The 17,122-nt window shown below is 40.2% G+C and overlaps 1 protein-coding gene across 2 annotated transcripts in view; it reads right to left on the bottom strand.

Moving 5' to 3' along the window:
- Positions 1-10,810: 10,810 nt before the first annotated feature.
- Positions 10,811-17,122, bottom strand: part of LAMP2 (lysosomal associated membrane protein 2) — a 59,990-nt gene continuing 53,678 nt past the window's right edge. The window contains exons 10-11 of one of the 2 annotated variants that reach the window (XM_071213010.1): positions 14,219-16,163; positions 10,811-13,392 (exon numbers count right to left, since the gene is read on the bottom strand). In XM_071213010.1, coding sequence (XP_071069111.1) covers positions 16,024-16,163 — 140 coding nt within the window. In that variant the 3' untranslated portion in view covers positions 10,811-13,392; positions 14,219-16,023. The remainder of the gene's footprint in view (positions 13,393-14,218; positions 16,164-17,122) is intronic. The other variant, XM_058292008.2, reaches the window with a different exon arrangement.

The following is a 17,122-nucleotide window of genomic DNA, read 5'->3' on the forward strand; positions in this document are numbered from 1 at the left end:
CTTGCTATGAGATGGTGCTAATAATCAATGATCAGATTACAAACAGAACAGGGTCGGGGTGAGCACTCGAGAATGCACCTGGACCCCTTCTCTTCCACTTGGTGCTTTCTCTGCTGGCTCTCTGATCCCCTCCCCCCCAGGCAGCTGCTGCAAGACAAAGAGGGAACTGGGGTCTGTCTCAGTCAGGACAAAAGGAGTCCTTGAGTTCCCCCATGAGATCCCCTTAGCTCACCAGGATGAACTTTTGTCAGGGGTTTGGGCCAAAGCCCTAATAATACAGAGTGTGCACTTACCTGCTGTGTCTTCTGTGTAGTGTGTATCTCAGGGCAGGTTTGCTCAGAGGTGACAGCTTATACCTATAGCTCCCGTTCGCCCCACTGATGTGAAAGTTCAATCTCATTCACTATTGGGGGCCCCTCCTCTACCCACTAGTTAGCCAAGAATCGGGGGGCGGGAGTCTTCTGTGGGGACTTGAGGCCATCATGTTTGCCACTCCTACCCTCACTGTCCAAGTGCGCATGGTCCCTGGAACGTGGGCATCTCTGCTGCTCTAGCGCCAGTGGAGCATGGGATTGGAGGTGGGTCTCTGTCCAGGCTGGGAGCCCTAATGCTTGTCTTCCAGCATCCCTACATACACTGAGAAGCCATTTGCCTGAGGCCCTCTCTCCGTGAGGTCTCCTGAGTTCCCATGATTAGAACTTTCCCTCCTTTCCTGCCCTCCAAGGCACTCACCCCTCTCTCCTATGCATAATCCCACGAAGGCACTCCGGATTCCGGAAATAGCCAGGCTGTAGACCTGTCAGCTGACAAAACCAATGTGTTGTGAGGCAAAGGGGGATGGAGGCTGGCTACCTGCTTGTTATAGCAATAGGGATGGGACAGAGAACAAAAGTGATCCTTTCCCACCAGCATTCTTTAGTGTATCAGTTATCGCGAGGACCTTGGTTACATGGTAGGAGAACTCCGGAGGGGAAGAGGACCGCCAGGGACATGAAATCCAAAGCTCAGTTTTCTGTCTTGGGAGAAAGTTCTGTGATACTCGTGGGTGCTGATAGACCCCTGGCATTTTGGAAAGATGGGGCACAGGTGAGACTTGGGACTGTTATATTGCATTTTAATCTGGTGGTTCTCAGTGTGCTTCCTGGGCCTGCAGCATCAGGATTGCCCGGGGAGCAACTTGTTAGCATGCAAATTCCCACATCCCATCTCAGACCTCCTCAATCACAAGTTCTGGGGCTGGGAGCCAGCAGGTGTTTCTGATGCTTGCTGAGGCTTGAGATCCTGTGGTAATGCATAACGTGACGTGAACAAAGCAACCCAGGTCCCACCACGGTTGGTTCAGTTAGTACTTCACATACACCCTCCTGTCCGTTGGAATGTCTGTATAGCTGCACAAATGTAGGCACACACCTGTGCGTAGCTTCTTTCTCACTGAGTGGGATTTCCCACCATTTCAGGGCTGACTTTTCACAGCAGTCTGCACGAATTCCTGAGGCCTGAATTACTGAGGTGGGCGGTCAATTCTCCCTTCGTTGTGGGCTGGGTACATGCAAGTAAAGGCAGTGAGCTGTTTGTGGGAAGAGCTTGGGCTTTGGAGACTGAGGGCCCTGGGTTCGAATGCCTGCTCTGCCATTCACAGGCTGTGTGACTTCCAACAAGTTATTGACTTTCTCTGGTTCCCAGCAAGTATTGGTTCCTTTCCCCCACTGTCAGGGTTAGCTCAGTGATGATGGGTGTAAGGGATTTTAATGATAAGAGCTGCTATTGAGTGCCTACTATGTGCTTTACACTTTAGGTCATTATGCCCTTTGATGTCTTTGGCAGTCTGATATTATTTATGAATTCCAAAAATACATATGGATTATGTTTGCAAACTGGTCTGTTCCTCTGGGCGTGAGACCCTTTGATTTCATTAGATTCAGCTGAGATGCCTTAGATCAAATTACGTTAAGATTAGGGATTTGGGGAGGCAGACTTGGCCCAGTGGTTAGGGTGTCCGTCTACCACATGGGAGGTCCGCGGTTCAAACCCCAGGCCTCCTTGACCCCACGCGCAAGGAGTGCACCCCGTAAGGAAAGCCGCCCAGTGCGAAAGAAGCGAAAGAAAGTGCAGCCTGCCTAGGAATGGCACTGCACACACGGAGAGCTGACACAAGATGATGCAACAAAAAGAAACACAGATTCCCGTGCCACTGACAAAAACAGAAGCAGACAAAGAAGAACACGCAGCAAATGGACAAAGAGAACAGACAACTGGGGCGAGGGGGGGAGAGAAATAAATCTTAAAAAAAAAAAAGATTCGGTTTTTCATTCGACTACATCATTAGGGCAACTCAGTTCAAGTTCCTGCCCCTTTTGTGGGCTATATAAACAGACAATCAAGACGACACATAAGCAGATATGCGAGAAAAGGGAGAAAGCTCCGCATATAGGGAAGAAGTCTTTGATCCTGCGGCCCAGGGAGGGAGGAGCCAGTCTCCTGACAGTTTGCAGCTGAAGAGACCAGGGTCCTGAGCAGCTGAGCAGGCTGGGGAAGAAACAAGCCCTCTAGCCTACAGCTGAGATCTGAAGAAGCTGGGCCCATGGAGCCTTTTTAAAAAAATTTTTTACATTTATGTTTAATTGTTTATAATAAAGGTAGTTAATACAAATACATAGTTTTCAGAATCAACGAATTGTAAAAGCCTTCTGAGGAAAAACAAATGATATTCATTTTTTCCTTAGAATACAGTTTATTTTTTGAGTGGATGTTTGAGACAAGAACTATACCAAGTACTTCATATCCTTAACAGGAAACTGGCTCAGAATTACCGAAGTGATCTTTTTTAAAAAATTATATTGTCTTTTTAATAAGGTACATAGATCACAAAAAACGTTACATTAAAAAATATAAGAGGTTCCCACATAGCCCACACCCCACCCCTCCCAATCCTCCCACATCAAGGAGCCTGAAGAGGAAAGCGGAAGGCTGGATCCTTGCAGATGTCACCTGCCATCTTGCCTCAACACGTGACAAAAGACTTGGGTAAGGAACTAACCTTGAATTGAGCTCTTTGGGGCCTTGTCATTGTAAGCTTTTACCCCAACAAATACCCTTTATAAAAGCCAACAGATTTGTGGTACTTTGCATTGGCACCTCCTTGGCTGACTCAGTGTCCATGCCAGCTCTGTAAGGTGTAGGTATAACAGATGCCCCTCTTAATCGTTATTCAAGGAGGGTCTTTTTACCCTCCCATTTTACAGATGCGGCAAATCAACAGCTTATCCAAAGTCATTCATTTAGAAGTTGAGGAAGCCTGGCCTCACTCCCCAGTCTGCCTAGTGCCAGACTTCAAGCCCTTTCTGCTGTATCACACTGCCTTTCCCTTTACCCTTGCCAATTAGAAGCAGTTCGCATGGACTGTCACGGAACTGGGTATAATGGAAGGACTTTGAGTTATAGAGACAGTCTGGTCGAGAGGGAAGAGGGTGGAGGTGGCACAAGAGGCAGGAGTGGTCGCTGTGGATAGTGCTGAGGCTGGAAAGGAAGGTGGTGGAAGGAGAGCAATGTGGACGGGGCTCCTAGGTGGAACCTGTGGAGACAGAGACGCTGGGTGCGGCGCAGCATGTGCTGGAGCCATACCCCCACCCCATTCCCACAGATCGCCTCGCCACCTGAACTCCCGCTCCTGCTTATCTTACTCCACTGCAGTAAAAGTGGCTCTACTGCAATTTTCTCAGGTGACAACCTCTGCAGGCAGCATATGGGAAAACATAGGGATCAGGAGCAGCCTTAGATGGCTGTGGAGAAGATACAGATACTGGGAGAGATTTGTGCACCTTATGGGAAAAATGGTATATATTGCTTTGCAACATTCATCTTTAGTTAACAGTGACATATGCATAGTCTCACACTGTTATTCTTTGAGAATGAATTTTAAATGGCTCTATAGCATTCCATCATGTCCATGTTTCACAATTTAAGTAGTCCTATTTTTATTGGGCAGTTAGCTTGTTTCCAATTTTCATGTTCACTCCCAGCATTCTTAGTATACTCAGTTCTCTGTACTGTGGTCAGAAGTGGTTACTATCATAAAATACAGTATAGCAGTTTGATATATGAATTCCAAAAATCAATATCGGATTATATTTTTAATTTGGTCTGTACCTTGGTGTGATTAAGTTATGATTAAGGCTTTAATTGGACCACATGATTAGGGCGTTGAGTCCCCACTCCTTGGTGGGTGGGGACTCAGAGATAAAAGACATGGCAAAGAAAAAAGTTGGAGGGTTTTTGATGTTTGAGTTTTGATGCTGGTGTTTGATGCTGAAGCCTTAAGCAGGAGCCCTGGGAAATATGCTCACAGTGGAAAGAGAAGCCAGCCCCAGGAAGAGAGGAAACCTGAGCCCAGGAAGAAGTAAACCCTGGGAAGAAAGGAAACTTGAACCCAGAGAGAAGCAAGAACCTGGAAGGGAGGAACCCAGGAAGCCTGAACCCTCATAGCCATCAGCAGCCATCTTGCTTCAACACGTGAAAACAGACTTTGGTGAGGGAAGTAACTTATGCTTCATGGCCTGGTAACTGTAAGCTCCTATCCCAAATAAATACCCTTTATAAAAACCAAAGAATTTCTGGTATTTTGCATCAGAACCCCTTTGGCTGACTAATATAGAAGCTGGTACCAAGGAGTGGGGAAGTGGTTTTGCAATTACTGAAATGCTGGCATGGTTTTATAAATGGGTAAGGAGTATTATTTGAAAGAATTGTGAGATGCTTGCTGGAAAAGGCCTAAATTGCTTTGAAGAGCCTGTTGATAGTAATATGGATGCTAAAGAGTCTTTTTATGATGCCTTAGAAGTAAATGATGAAACTATTATTGGAAACTGGAGGAAAGGTGATCCATGTTTTAAAGTTGCAGAGAACTTAGCAAGATTAACTCCTGGTGTTTCATGGAAGGCAGAATCTGAAAATGCAAAGTCTGGGTATTTAGCTGAAGAAATTTCCAAAGTAAACCTGGAGAATGTAGCTTGGCTTCTGCTTGCAGCTTATAACAAAATGCTAGATGAGATTGCTGAGGACTGAACTGTTGGGCACAAAGAAACCAAAAACTGATTCTGGAAATTCTAAACCTCTGAAAATCAAGCTCCCAGATGAATGTGCCCCACTGGAGGACTTAACTAAACCTGGAACTTGTAAATTAGGATTGAAGATGCAGCTATCTACGAAAGACTTGTGGGAAGTCTTACTGTCTCATGGCTTCGACCTCTGCTTCTTGCATGCTAAACCAACAAGGTTTCTGAGAGAGCTGTATGAACAAAACCACTGTCAGCTTGGAATAAAAGGGACGTGGAAAGGAGAAATTGAAGGGGAAACAACTTCAAGACGAAAACCATGGAAGCTGAGATCTGGAATTAGGACATCACCTTAGGCCAAGAGAGGAACCCCACCCATGTGTACAGCGAGGGTGAGTTTGCCCCAGCAGTTGAAGAGGGTGCATGTTCCTGTCTGATGTTCTGGGAGAGTTTTGCTGCCCCGGGGTACACAGAGGGTGGGGCACACTCCCCAAGGATTAGGGCAGTTAAGGTCAGCACCCCACAGGTCTGAGGTGGACCTGTCCCCCAAAGGTTACGGAAGGCCAGGTGGTGAACTCGTTGCTCTGAGAGGGTTGAGCCTGCATGCCAAAGGTTAGAGGGAATGTTTTCTTCACATCACTGTACTGGGGGGGGGGGGGTTTAAGACTCTAACTCAAAGATGAGGTAAAGTATGGCAACCTCTTCCTCTTGGGGGGAGAGGTCTGGAGCTTGGTCGACAACCCAAATGCTTGATGAGGGTGGAACCAAGAAAATGGCTATTAGGCAACCCTGTGGAAAAGGTGAGTTCCCATAAAGCACCAAGGAGAAGAAAGCATCATTTTAAGAATGACTCTGAGACTGAAATCAAATGGAGGATGCCCTACAGGTTTACTGAACTGTAGAGAACGTGTGACTCATGTTTCCCTCCCAATTTCTCCTTATTGTAATGAAAATGTTCATCCTTTGTCTATTTGTGTAGTGGAACAGATAAATTGTTTTGTAAGTTTCAGAGGTGTATAGCAGACAGGACTTTGCCCCAAGACAAACTGTATTTCTTTAAATTGATTGTGATATGATTTAGTACTTACATTGTTACTGATTTAAGGTTTTGGTTTTTTAAAAACTTTGTAATGTCTATTTGGAATTCAGAGGGTGGAGTACAGCAGTTTGATATGGTTATGAGTTCCAAAAATAGATATTGGATTATGTTTGTAATCTGGTCTGTACTTCAGTGTGATTATGATTAGGGGTTTGATTGGGCTAGTCATTAGAGTGTTGAGTCCCCACCCCTTGGTGGGTAGGGACTCCCAGATAAAAGGCATGGCAAAGGACAGGGTTGGGGGTTTGTGATGCTGGAGTTCTACGCTGGTATCTTAAGCTGGAGCCCACGGAAGTAAGCTCACAGAGGAAAGCGAAGCCAGCCCCGGTAAGGGAAGAACCCAGGAAACCTGAACCCTTACAGCCATCGGCAGCCATCGGCAGCCATCTTGCTCCAACACGTGAAAATTGACTTTGCTGAGGGAAGTAACTAATGCCTTATGGCCTGGTATCTGTAAGCTCCTACCCCAAATAAATACCCTTTATAAAAACCAACCAATTTCTGGTATTTTGCATCAGCACCCCTTTGGCTGACTAATACACAGACCTTAGACAGTTTGAAAGGTATCTTGCTCTAATTTGTATTTGTTTACTAGAAAGATGGAACATTTTTTTCAAATTCTTTTGTATTTGTCATGACTTAGGTATTCATGTCCTTATCCAGCTTACTCATAGAATGTTCATCTTATGCTGTTTTTGTGAGCATTTATTTGATTGTAGATAGCAGCCTAACTCTTTGTCACATAGGTTATGACAGTCTGCAGTCTGTCATACAGATTGCAGTTTAAATTTTTTTTGTAGTGGCATTTTGTCAGAAACAGTATTTTTATATATTGGAATCTTTTATTTTCCATTATAATTTCCTTTATTCTTAGGAAAGCCTTCTTTATTTTGAGATAAGATATAGTCATGTATAGTTAAATCTAGATCTTCTATAGTTTTTTTTCATTTAACTCCTTAATCTACCTTGAATTTATATTGGTATTTGTTGTAAGGTAGTGTCTAAGTATATTTTTCCCAAAAATAATTGACCTAAGTATATCTCCATTCTAGTCTTTCCCCCTCTGATTTGAAAGCATCTTTATCCAATACGAAATATGTGTGTATATGTGTCCCTTTCTGGACTGTATGTATCTTGTTCCACTGAGCTACTGGTCTATTCTTATACTCATATAACATTTTGATTGTAGCTTTATAACACATTTTAATAAATACAGTGCAAATTATCACTCATTCACCTTTTCCCAAACTTTCTTGGTAGTTTACGCATTTATTCTTACAGTTGAAGCTTTATAATATTAATACTCTATTCCTTTAAGTCCCAGATATACTTCCTTCAACTGGATTCTGTGAGACTTACACTGTAACTTCAAAATTCATTTGTTTTAAGAGCTTGCTGGAGTGTTTTGCTCCTTTAGGTTTTATCTCAGCCCTATTCTCTCTCTTTACTTCCTCCTTCCCTAATCTTATCTAAACCTCTGATATCTAACACCTTTAGGAAGATGTTAAAGATCAATATCATAAAACATTTATTGTTTATTACACATTTGGTGGCATTATATTATTTCTCTATAATACCCTACAGGATAAGTAGTAGTATCATCTCCATTTTACAGGTGAGAAAACCTAGGCTTAGAGAGGTGAAATGCATGGTAGAGCCAGGATTCAAGTTCTGGCCTGACATACCTGCCATGCTATACTATATATATAGCATTTAGAAGAAAGAAAAATGAACAGTGAATATCAAACTGCTTTAAAATGTAAAAGTAGAGAAAACATGAATATTAGTTCTGTTTTTGGAATTGAATGTAATGGCTATGATGGTGCTTAAAGTGCTTAAAGGCATTGGCTCATACTGCTTGGGTTTGAAAACTGGCTTACTGGCTGTGGAACCTGGTTTAGACTATTATATGACATAGATGATATATTGACTTATATAATAACTGGTCATTAAATTTTTAGGCAGTACCAGAGATTGAACCCAGGACCTCATAAACGGGAAGCAGGCCCTCAACCAAGCTATATCTGCTCCCCAATGAGAGTTGGATTTTTCATTTGTCTGTCTTTAGGAGGTACCGGGTTAGAACCATGGACCTCATATATGGGAAGCAGGCACTCAACCACTTGAGCTACATCCACTCCCCAACTATTATTAGATGACAATCACATACAGCACTCTCCACAGTACCTGGCACATACCTAAGATGTGTATTTTTTCTTATTTTTTCATCTCTGAAACGAGGTCTCATAACCACAGTGTAATTGGCAGTATTTATCTTTCAATTAATGGCATCTTAGATGTGATGAAATATGGTATTAAGTACTTAATATGTTTAACTATTAGGCAAGATGACCACTTGTTCATTTAGCAAACATTTATTTAATATGAACTATGTGCCAGGCACTGTTCTAGGTATGGGGGACACAGCAGTAAACAAATCCCTGTTCTCATGGAGTTTACCTAATGGGATACATAAAACACAGATAAACAAGTAAAATCTATGGTACCATGATCAGTAATATGTGAAAGAGAAAGGGGAATGGAAATGGCAGGGGGTGAGTGCTATTTTAAATAGGATGGTAAAGAAAGGCTTCATTCACAAGGTGACATTTTCCCAGAGAACTGAATGGGGTGAGAGGATGAGCCTTGAGGATATCTGGGGGAAGATCTTTCCAGGTTGAAGCCAGAACAAAACAAATGCAAAGGCCCTGAGGAGAGAACACCCTTAAGGTCTTTAAAGAACAGCAGAGGGCAAATATGGCTGGAGGACAATGGAGTACAGGAGAGGTGCTTTAAATATGTGAGTAAGGACTTCCTGAAATCCTTTCAAAAAGCTCGAGATCTCGGAGTAGGAAATGCATATCTGGCTCAGAATCACTTAGCAATGGCTGCTGAGTGTCACGGCCACAGTGCACTTAAAGCTGGAGGAGGGCTGGGGGGAAGAATGGCATTAATTTAGGGAAAGTGAGGAGAGCAACCGTTCTATTTAGTCTCTTAAACACACTAATGCACAGTCAAAATGATTCATGGTGCAGAACAGTTTGAGGGAAGAATGATAATGATATGTGATCAGAATAACTAGATGAGGCTACTCTGAAAATGATATTCAAGGCTTAACATTACTGATGAGGTATGGCTCAAACTGGTCTTGGTTGGAATCTTTCAAGAGGATGCTGCCACAACATCCTTCATCAAGTGGGCTGGACATACCTCGAGTTTAAAAATATTAAAGAACATTTATAAGGTAACTGTCTACATACAAGATAGAAGAGTACAGAAGCCAACTTTTGGTAACCATTTAATATATGGCCTAAGTTTTGTGTTTTTTCCCCCAAAATCAATTGTTTTGTAGAGGGACTGGATGTGTAGGGTTTAAGAGTATGGTCTTTGTGGGCAGACAGAGCTATGTTCAAATGTCAGCTTTGCCATTTACTTTGGGTAAGTAACTCAAGCTCAGTTATCTGATCTGTAACTTGGGAATGATGACACTCAACATCAAGAGTTGTTGCAACTATGGGAAACGGACTTTGGCCAGTGGTTAGGGCGTCCGTCTACCACATGGGAGGTCCACGGTTCAAGCCTCGGGCCTCCTTGACCCGTGTGGAGCTGGCCCATGCGCAGTGCTGATGCGCGCAAGGAGTGCCCTGCTACACAGGGGTGTCCCCCGCGTAGGGGAGCCCCACGCGCAAGGAGTGCACCCATAAGGAGAGCCGCCCAGCGCAAAGGAGGGAGCAGCCTGCCCAGGAATGGCGCCGCCCACGCTTCCCCTGCCGCTGACAACAGAAGCGGACAAAGAAACAAGACGCAGCAAAAAGACACAGAAAACAGACAACCGAGGGAGGGAAGGGGAATTAAATAAATAAAAATAAATCTTTAAAAAAAAAAAAAGTTGTTGCAACTAAATGAAATAAGGTGACATGCACAGCACTTAAGTGTTCATTAAAACTCTAGCTGCTTTTTCCTACCAAAAGTGCACTGCACACCAAGATTTCTCCTGTTCATTATGCAGACCTCTGAAGCAAAGGGACCCAAATTTACACTTCTGTATAAACAGAGACAGGCAGACACAGGAGAGACAGGAGAGACAGAAAGAAGAAAACATTTCCATAGGGTTTTGAAAGCAGCCTTGAACAAAAAAGGTGAACTCCCGAGTTGACGTTTTAGCTACACACTCAGGCTCACAGCAATTTAGAACCACTCTTCTTGCAAACAGTAGCCATGGAATGCTGCTTTCTGAGGTCCTATGTGGTGCAGAATAGTGAATGAAGTGTATTCCGTGAAGGAGGTGACACAAAAAAGACAGGTTCTGTTGAAACTCACCTCCAATCCCAGCCACCAATGTAAAGTGAGGCCATTAAAAGCCATTAAATATCTGACAATCAGAAAACGGAAGCACTATTATTCAGGAACTATAGACAGATCCAATGTTTAATTCCTTCTCCCACCAAAAATACCTCTTACATAAAAAGGATGCTTTATGTAGGTATTATTTAATCCAATCATATAACATTTGAACATCAGAATGGCTTTTGAGGGATATAAAGGAATTTTCAAAAATTGATAGCTCTTCCCATGGCCCTGCTGTATCCCCAAAGTGTATCTTGATCAGAATGGAATGAACTTCAACAATGAGGACAGTTCATCAATGAAGAGAGGCATATATGTTGAAAGTACATTTATTAAGAAGCTCCTACAGCTGTTATATTTTCATATTTTGTTTTTCATGTGTTCTTGGTATTTTCACAACACAGACCCCCACATTTGAAGTGCCTGTACTTACAAGTCCTAACACCTTCCTAAAAATGGCATTTTGTTATATGGTTCCAGCAGACAATTCAAGAGACCAGAATTTAGGAAACTTAGATTATATAAATCAATCTAAGCGACATGGAATGTATGATCTTTATTATTTTTAATCCACTGATCTAAAATCACACATATCAGATCAAGCAAGAGTACCATAGTATGCTTTTATTTTGTAGGTATTAATTAGTCCTCTACATTGATATATCCAAAACTTTAGGTAGCAGCAAGCATCAGGTTTTCCAGAGATGCTTAGGTAAAAGACAATTCTTTACATTCATGAGTTCAAAGTTCTACTGTCTGATCCATTGTTGTACTGGCATAAAAACGAACCCAGTGAAGAAAGTTGTTTGAACCATTTGGTTCATAGATTTTGGGTTTCCTGTTCCTTATTAGAGTTGCAGATTTTGTTTTAATTCTCCGCTAACACTAACATTTTGTATTTTAATAATAATCCTCTAAGAAGAATTAAACATACGTTTGGATTATCTAAGGTAAAGCCATGATACCTAATGAAGAATTTGTGGTATTAGTCTCCTACCCAAAAAGGTAGAAAACTTTTAAATGAACCCCACAATTTTGAATGCATCAGAATTTCCAATTCATATACTTAGCAAAGTCACAAGCTGATTTAATTAATCTGGCTTCTAGACAATCACTTCAGAAATATTAACTGAAATAAAGCCACTGTTCTGCATAGTGCCATCATTTTGCTTTTTACCAAATGATAAATAGGCATTTTTCTCAAAGAACATTTTAAAAGATCTAGAGTTCTAGAGGAGATGTAATTATGCAATCTGACTTTCTAACCCAGTCTGGAATATATGCTTTTGAGATGTACAGATAGGTAAGGTAGTAAAGAAAGATGCTGATGAATTTTCTTTCTTTTCAACAATTTTTTTGTAATTCCAGTTTTTGGCAAAAGGGTAATAGCAGAATACAATGGTAAGCAACTGCATTGTGCTGAGAGGTAGATTGGGACTTAATCCTTGGATTTGGTAACAAACTAACTTTATATAAAGTTTAGGTTTTTGATTCAAGGGAAATTTCAGAAGTGGAGGCAGATCTTTGGGTACTTTTGTTTTTAGTTAGATAAAGATAAAATAGCTTGATAAAGTAAACATCTGCTTTATGCTAATGACAGGTATGCAAAGCAGCCATCTGGGCTCTAGAGAACACTGCTTCCAAATAAACCGGCAATTCAACAGCCTAATCAATCAAGCAGACACTGGGATGAGTGGTCTCTAGTATGTTACTCCAGAAGCCAAAATCATCAGGAGTCGCTTCAGGGATATAAGTCTATGTTAAGATAGACAAATTTACAGAATAATTCCAGTCCAACTTTGGCTGAGCAGCCATCTGACTGATGACAGATACTTCAGGACCCACTAGCCTCTAGAGTTAGGACTTGCCGTTTTGAGTGGAAAAAGTCAGTATATTAAACATATTCATTAGACTTTATTCATACAGGGAATGGGAGAGTGCAGGAGACATACCAAGTATAGAAGTTTTTTTTTAGGGGAGGATGAATTAACTCTGATTGAGCTAAGGCTCTGAAAAAAAGGCATAGCCCATTCTAAACCAATACCTTTAAAAAAGAAACAACTGTTGGTCATACTTCATCTTTCAGCATAAATGTCAAGTCTGAGATAATCAATTACAAATTCCAGAAAGCAAAAAAGACATTCTTGTTAAATATACTAACCACTAGCAGAAAGAAAGAAAACAGCTAGGCTTTTGCTGTTAAACAAAATTATTGTGGAACTATTTTCTTTTTTTTTCAATTAATGGGAAAAAAATACTGATCTAAATAATTGATTGGGAGGTGGGGGGAAAAGTCTTACTCTGAAATAAATTTTATGTTTTCACCAGTGAAAATGAATTCATTATGTTCTTGAATTTATTTCCTAAAGGTAAATTCACTAGCAGCTTTGATTTTGCAAATAATGTTAAAGTGGCAAAATACAAATAACTGCAACATATAAAATTATACTTCAGTAGAAATACTTTCATAATTGGATTCAGAGATGTAAAATCATGACTTACTAAGAAAAATCATATTCTAAGCCACAATTTTTCATTCAATAATATTTTAACACAAAGGGAAAGTAGGAAAAAAAGAGAAATTTGTTCTAATATGTTTTTTCTTAAGTGCTACTCATGCCCAAGTTGGCTAGCAACTCATTGAGGTTAGTCTGTATTATCTTAAACAATCTATTGCACAGCAAATCCTGGCTTTCAGCCAATGGAAAAAACTTCTGATTGCAAAAAAACACAAAACACTGGCTTGAATTGATTATACAGATTGATAGCCAGTACGACTTTTCCTTCTTCCAATCATGTAAGAGATAAAAACAACAATTATAAGGAAGCCCAAGGCCACACCCACAGCGACAGGAATAAGAAAGTTGAGGTCAGAGTCAGCAGAACATTCTTCAGCTATTAGAAAAGAACAGACAGAAAGCAGGAAAGGAAATTAGTAAAGAATGCAATGAAGTAGAAACAAGCAAATAAGAAAAACAAGCATTTTGAAAGTATACATAGTCTTTCATAACCTTATTCCTATTTTCTTATTTCCGCTATATCCACTCAAATATTTCTAAGCAACTGATCATCCTGCATCTCTCATTACCACCTCAGGTAACATCACACTGAATTCCTCAGTACCAAAGCAGATGTAAAGGGAAGAGGAAGGGGCCCAAAATACAGAATTGTACTTGCCTAACATGGGAAGATATTAGGTTTGTCTAATGGCACTGAGGAAAAGAGCTATCCTCTGTGCTTAAAACCGCTGCCTATATATTATATAGTTTCCCACCCCCTTTCTCCCTTGCCACAACTACCATTAAAATATAAAGAAGAACTCTATATAAGGGATGAAATTTAAGTTAAAAAGGAGTTAGGGTCAAGAAAATTCAGCAAAAAATTTTTTTTGCACAGGAATTAGATGGTTATCAAGTCATATATAGTTATTTTTAGCTGAGTAATGCCTGGAGGAATGATTGCAGAATCCAATATTGCAGTCCATTCTAGTGGACCACCAGCAAGACAGTGTGTACAATGCATGTTTGAGCTCTGGATTCAGACAGAACTGAGTTTGAATTGTTTTTCAATACTAGCTGAAGGTATTTTTCATAATGTAATTTTTAAAAAAATAATAAATAATTAAAAATAATTACTAGCTGAAGGACCTTGGTCGAGTTATTTAAACTAGGCTATCTTGTATGGTATTTGAGGATTAAATATAATTATATTTCTAAAGTACCTGACACATATAAGGTGGTCAACAAGTGTTCATTCCTTTCTCTATTCCTCCCAAGCTTGTGATCTCATCCAAGGAAGTTTAGGTTTTGAAGTAGCAAACAGATATCAAAAAAGGTGTGTTTCAATACATTATTGAATAAGGGCAATATTCAGTGCTTAAAAAAGTACTAAAGCAAACAAAGTCAGTATTGTTTATTAGTTATTGAAAGTAATACAGGAGCTCCAAGTGTCCAATTCTGATCTCAGCAGTTGTTTTACTACTGAGTGACTAGATTTCTTACCAAAATGCTAATAATGGTTTTGGTGACCACTAGATATGCAATCTCAGTAAAGTGATTCCCCTTGCTGTAAAATTATGGGGTCAGAGTAGATAATCTTGAAAGTCCTTTCTAGTGTAAGTCTAGTGCAATTAACACAATGTGATATTTGATGTGACCTACGATTGAGCAGTATCTTACGTTTTTCCTCTAACTTTTCCTCCTCTTACACTTTTGGCATTCATAAAAAAGAGTAGTTGTTAAGGTTTTGAGTATATAACATGAATTTTAAGTAATCATGTTTGCCTTTGTTGAAAGGATTTACTATATTTTACTGAAAGCCCACAAACAGAAACCAGCAGCTGAGTAGAAGCCAATATATACATAATACGAATTAATAATCACTTCAGTGTGAAAGTCTTCTCAAGTCTATTGATTAAGCCTCCTTCATATTTGTCTATGCAGTCAATACCTGTGCTGCACTTACAACATGGAATGTGTTTCAAGAGGGGCTGATTATCTAGCTCATTTTAATGCCAACAGCTTCTCTCTACACCCCCAGGAACGCTCGGCCTCACAGGGGCCGTCTTGAAAGCAGCAAGCGCCTGTTTGTTATGTTTCACTGCCTCCCTTCTGAGATTGCTGTTAGCTTACATTTCATAAGTACCAGTCTGATGACAACACTAAATAGATTTTAATGCTCTAGAGATCAACAAGATGAGGTAGAGAAACACAACACAATCTGTCCTAATTAGTTCATAGAATATTTCTATCTTTCAATGCTAATCAGGCATCCAAGCAAGAGTAAAAAAACACAATGAAAAAGGGCAAGTGGTTAAATATGCTTCAGTCTATATCACTGAAAAAGAAAAAAAGAAAACAAAAAACAAAAAAAATCTCTAATTCTGAAGCCAGTTTAAGGTCTGTTGTAGCCTCTTGGGTCTGTTATTTACCTAGGAGAAAACCACAAGCCCGAAACTGACTTCATCCTTAACACCAACTCAAAGAAATCAGCAAAAGTCACACAATCTAAAAACTGCTGATGGTCCTGAGAACATTCTCAATTCATTCCACTGAAAACAAGGTTTCAACATATCTGATGGGCATTTATGCCACATCAGTTATTATTTGATGAACTCCATGCAAAGGCATAGTGATGAGTTTTAATCAGGGTAGTTTTTATACACTGAAACAGAATGCCAGCAGTGAAACATTATTTATTAATTCCATGAAAGATAACTACATATTTTATTCTTATAAAGGTCATGTTAATAAGTTTAAGGCATCTTAGGTTAGGATCAAAATTTGACCAAGGCTTAAGAACTTAAAACATTTCATACTGATGTTCTTTTTAACAAGTGTGTCTCCAGCATCAGTAAATATACTTTTTATTTTAAGCTGATCAAAGATAGCCTTTTTTTGCTGGGACTTGCTTAAGAATAGAAGTTTTAACGTGTTAATTTTAAGGTGCAAAGTGTTTCTTTCAAAACTGAGAGGCAAGGAAACCTTACGTGTATATATTTTTATATAATCAATCAGATTACAAGTTCTAAAACTGCTCATATCCAGTTTGATGGCGCTTGAGACCAATAAAATAAGCCAGTAACACTAGAATAAGAACTCCTGCCAAGGCTGCTCCCACCGCTATGGGCACAAGGAAGTTGTCATCATCTGCACTGCAGTCTTGAGCTAGATGTGAAGAGAGGACAATTGAGAACGGACACAATGACAAACATTTCAATTCCATAAATTATTTTAAGTTAAAATGACACCACTTCCCAGCAAACATACTTGTTTTTTTTACAAGGTAACAATCATTGGCATTCATCAGCAGCAAAGGAGATGCTCCATAGAAGAAATTTCCCAAATAACCAAATCATACACTTTTCAGCACCAGAAAAATTACAGTCAATTTGAGTAAAAGATATAAAATGATCCCATACTTCCCAGATTTCTTCACCAAAAAAATAATGGATAAATATAATTAGCCTTTCTTTGATGGTCAGGCTGTGAGCTTTCAGAGGCAAATTTATGATGTTGAAGAAGCACAGCGCCTGGAATACTGCAGACTATGAATATCAACTGACCAAATAAACAACTATACAAAGCAGATGTGAGAACTCAATGCTGAACAATCTGGGGTCATTTAGCAGTGGGGCAAATGGATATAAACTGGTGCCAATGGCATAACTGCTTACCCCTCAAGATGTTTAGTCTAGCGTGGGAGTCAGACAAGAAAATTATTAGTTATAATTTCACACTGTGCTGTGGTAGGAGTAACCACATGAAGTGTTTCAGAGGCACACAACTCAGCCTTCTTTCACAAGACATACTTTGAAAGGACTAACACTTGAGCTGAGTTATTGAGGATGAGTAGGAATGAACCATGCAGATAATGGGGAAAAGGCATTCCAGGTATAGGAAACAGCACAGACCAAATTATGGAGAACAGGAAGACATGGCACTCCAGGGGAAATGCATAGCTGGAAGAATGGATCAAGCAGTACTTTGGGCTGGACAGAAAAGAGGCAGGCAGAAAAAGGGTACTAGGATCTGCTCATGAAGGTATTAAATGCTCTAAGTAGTTTGACCTTGCCCTGATGGCAAAAGAAAAGCACAGTAGTATTTTAAGCAGGGTATGTGTTACA

This window comes from Dasypus novemcinctus, chromosome X, assembly GCF_030445035.2.
Source record: "Dasypus novemcinctus isolate mDasNov1 chromosome X, mDasNov1.1.hap2, whole genome shotgun sequence".
Classification (NCBI taxonomy): Eukaryota; Metazoa; Chordata; class Mammalia; order Cingulata; family Dasypodidae; genus Dasypus; species Dasypus novemcinctus.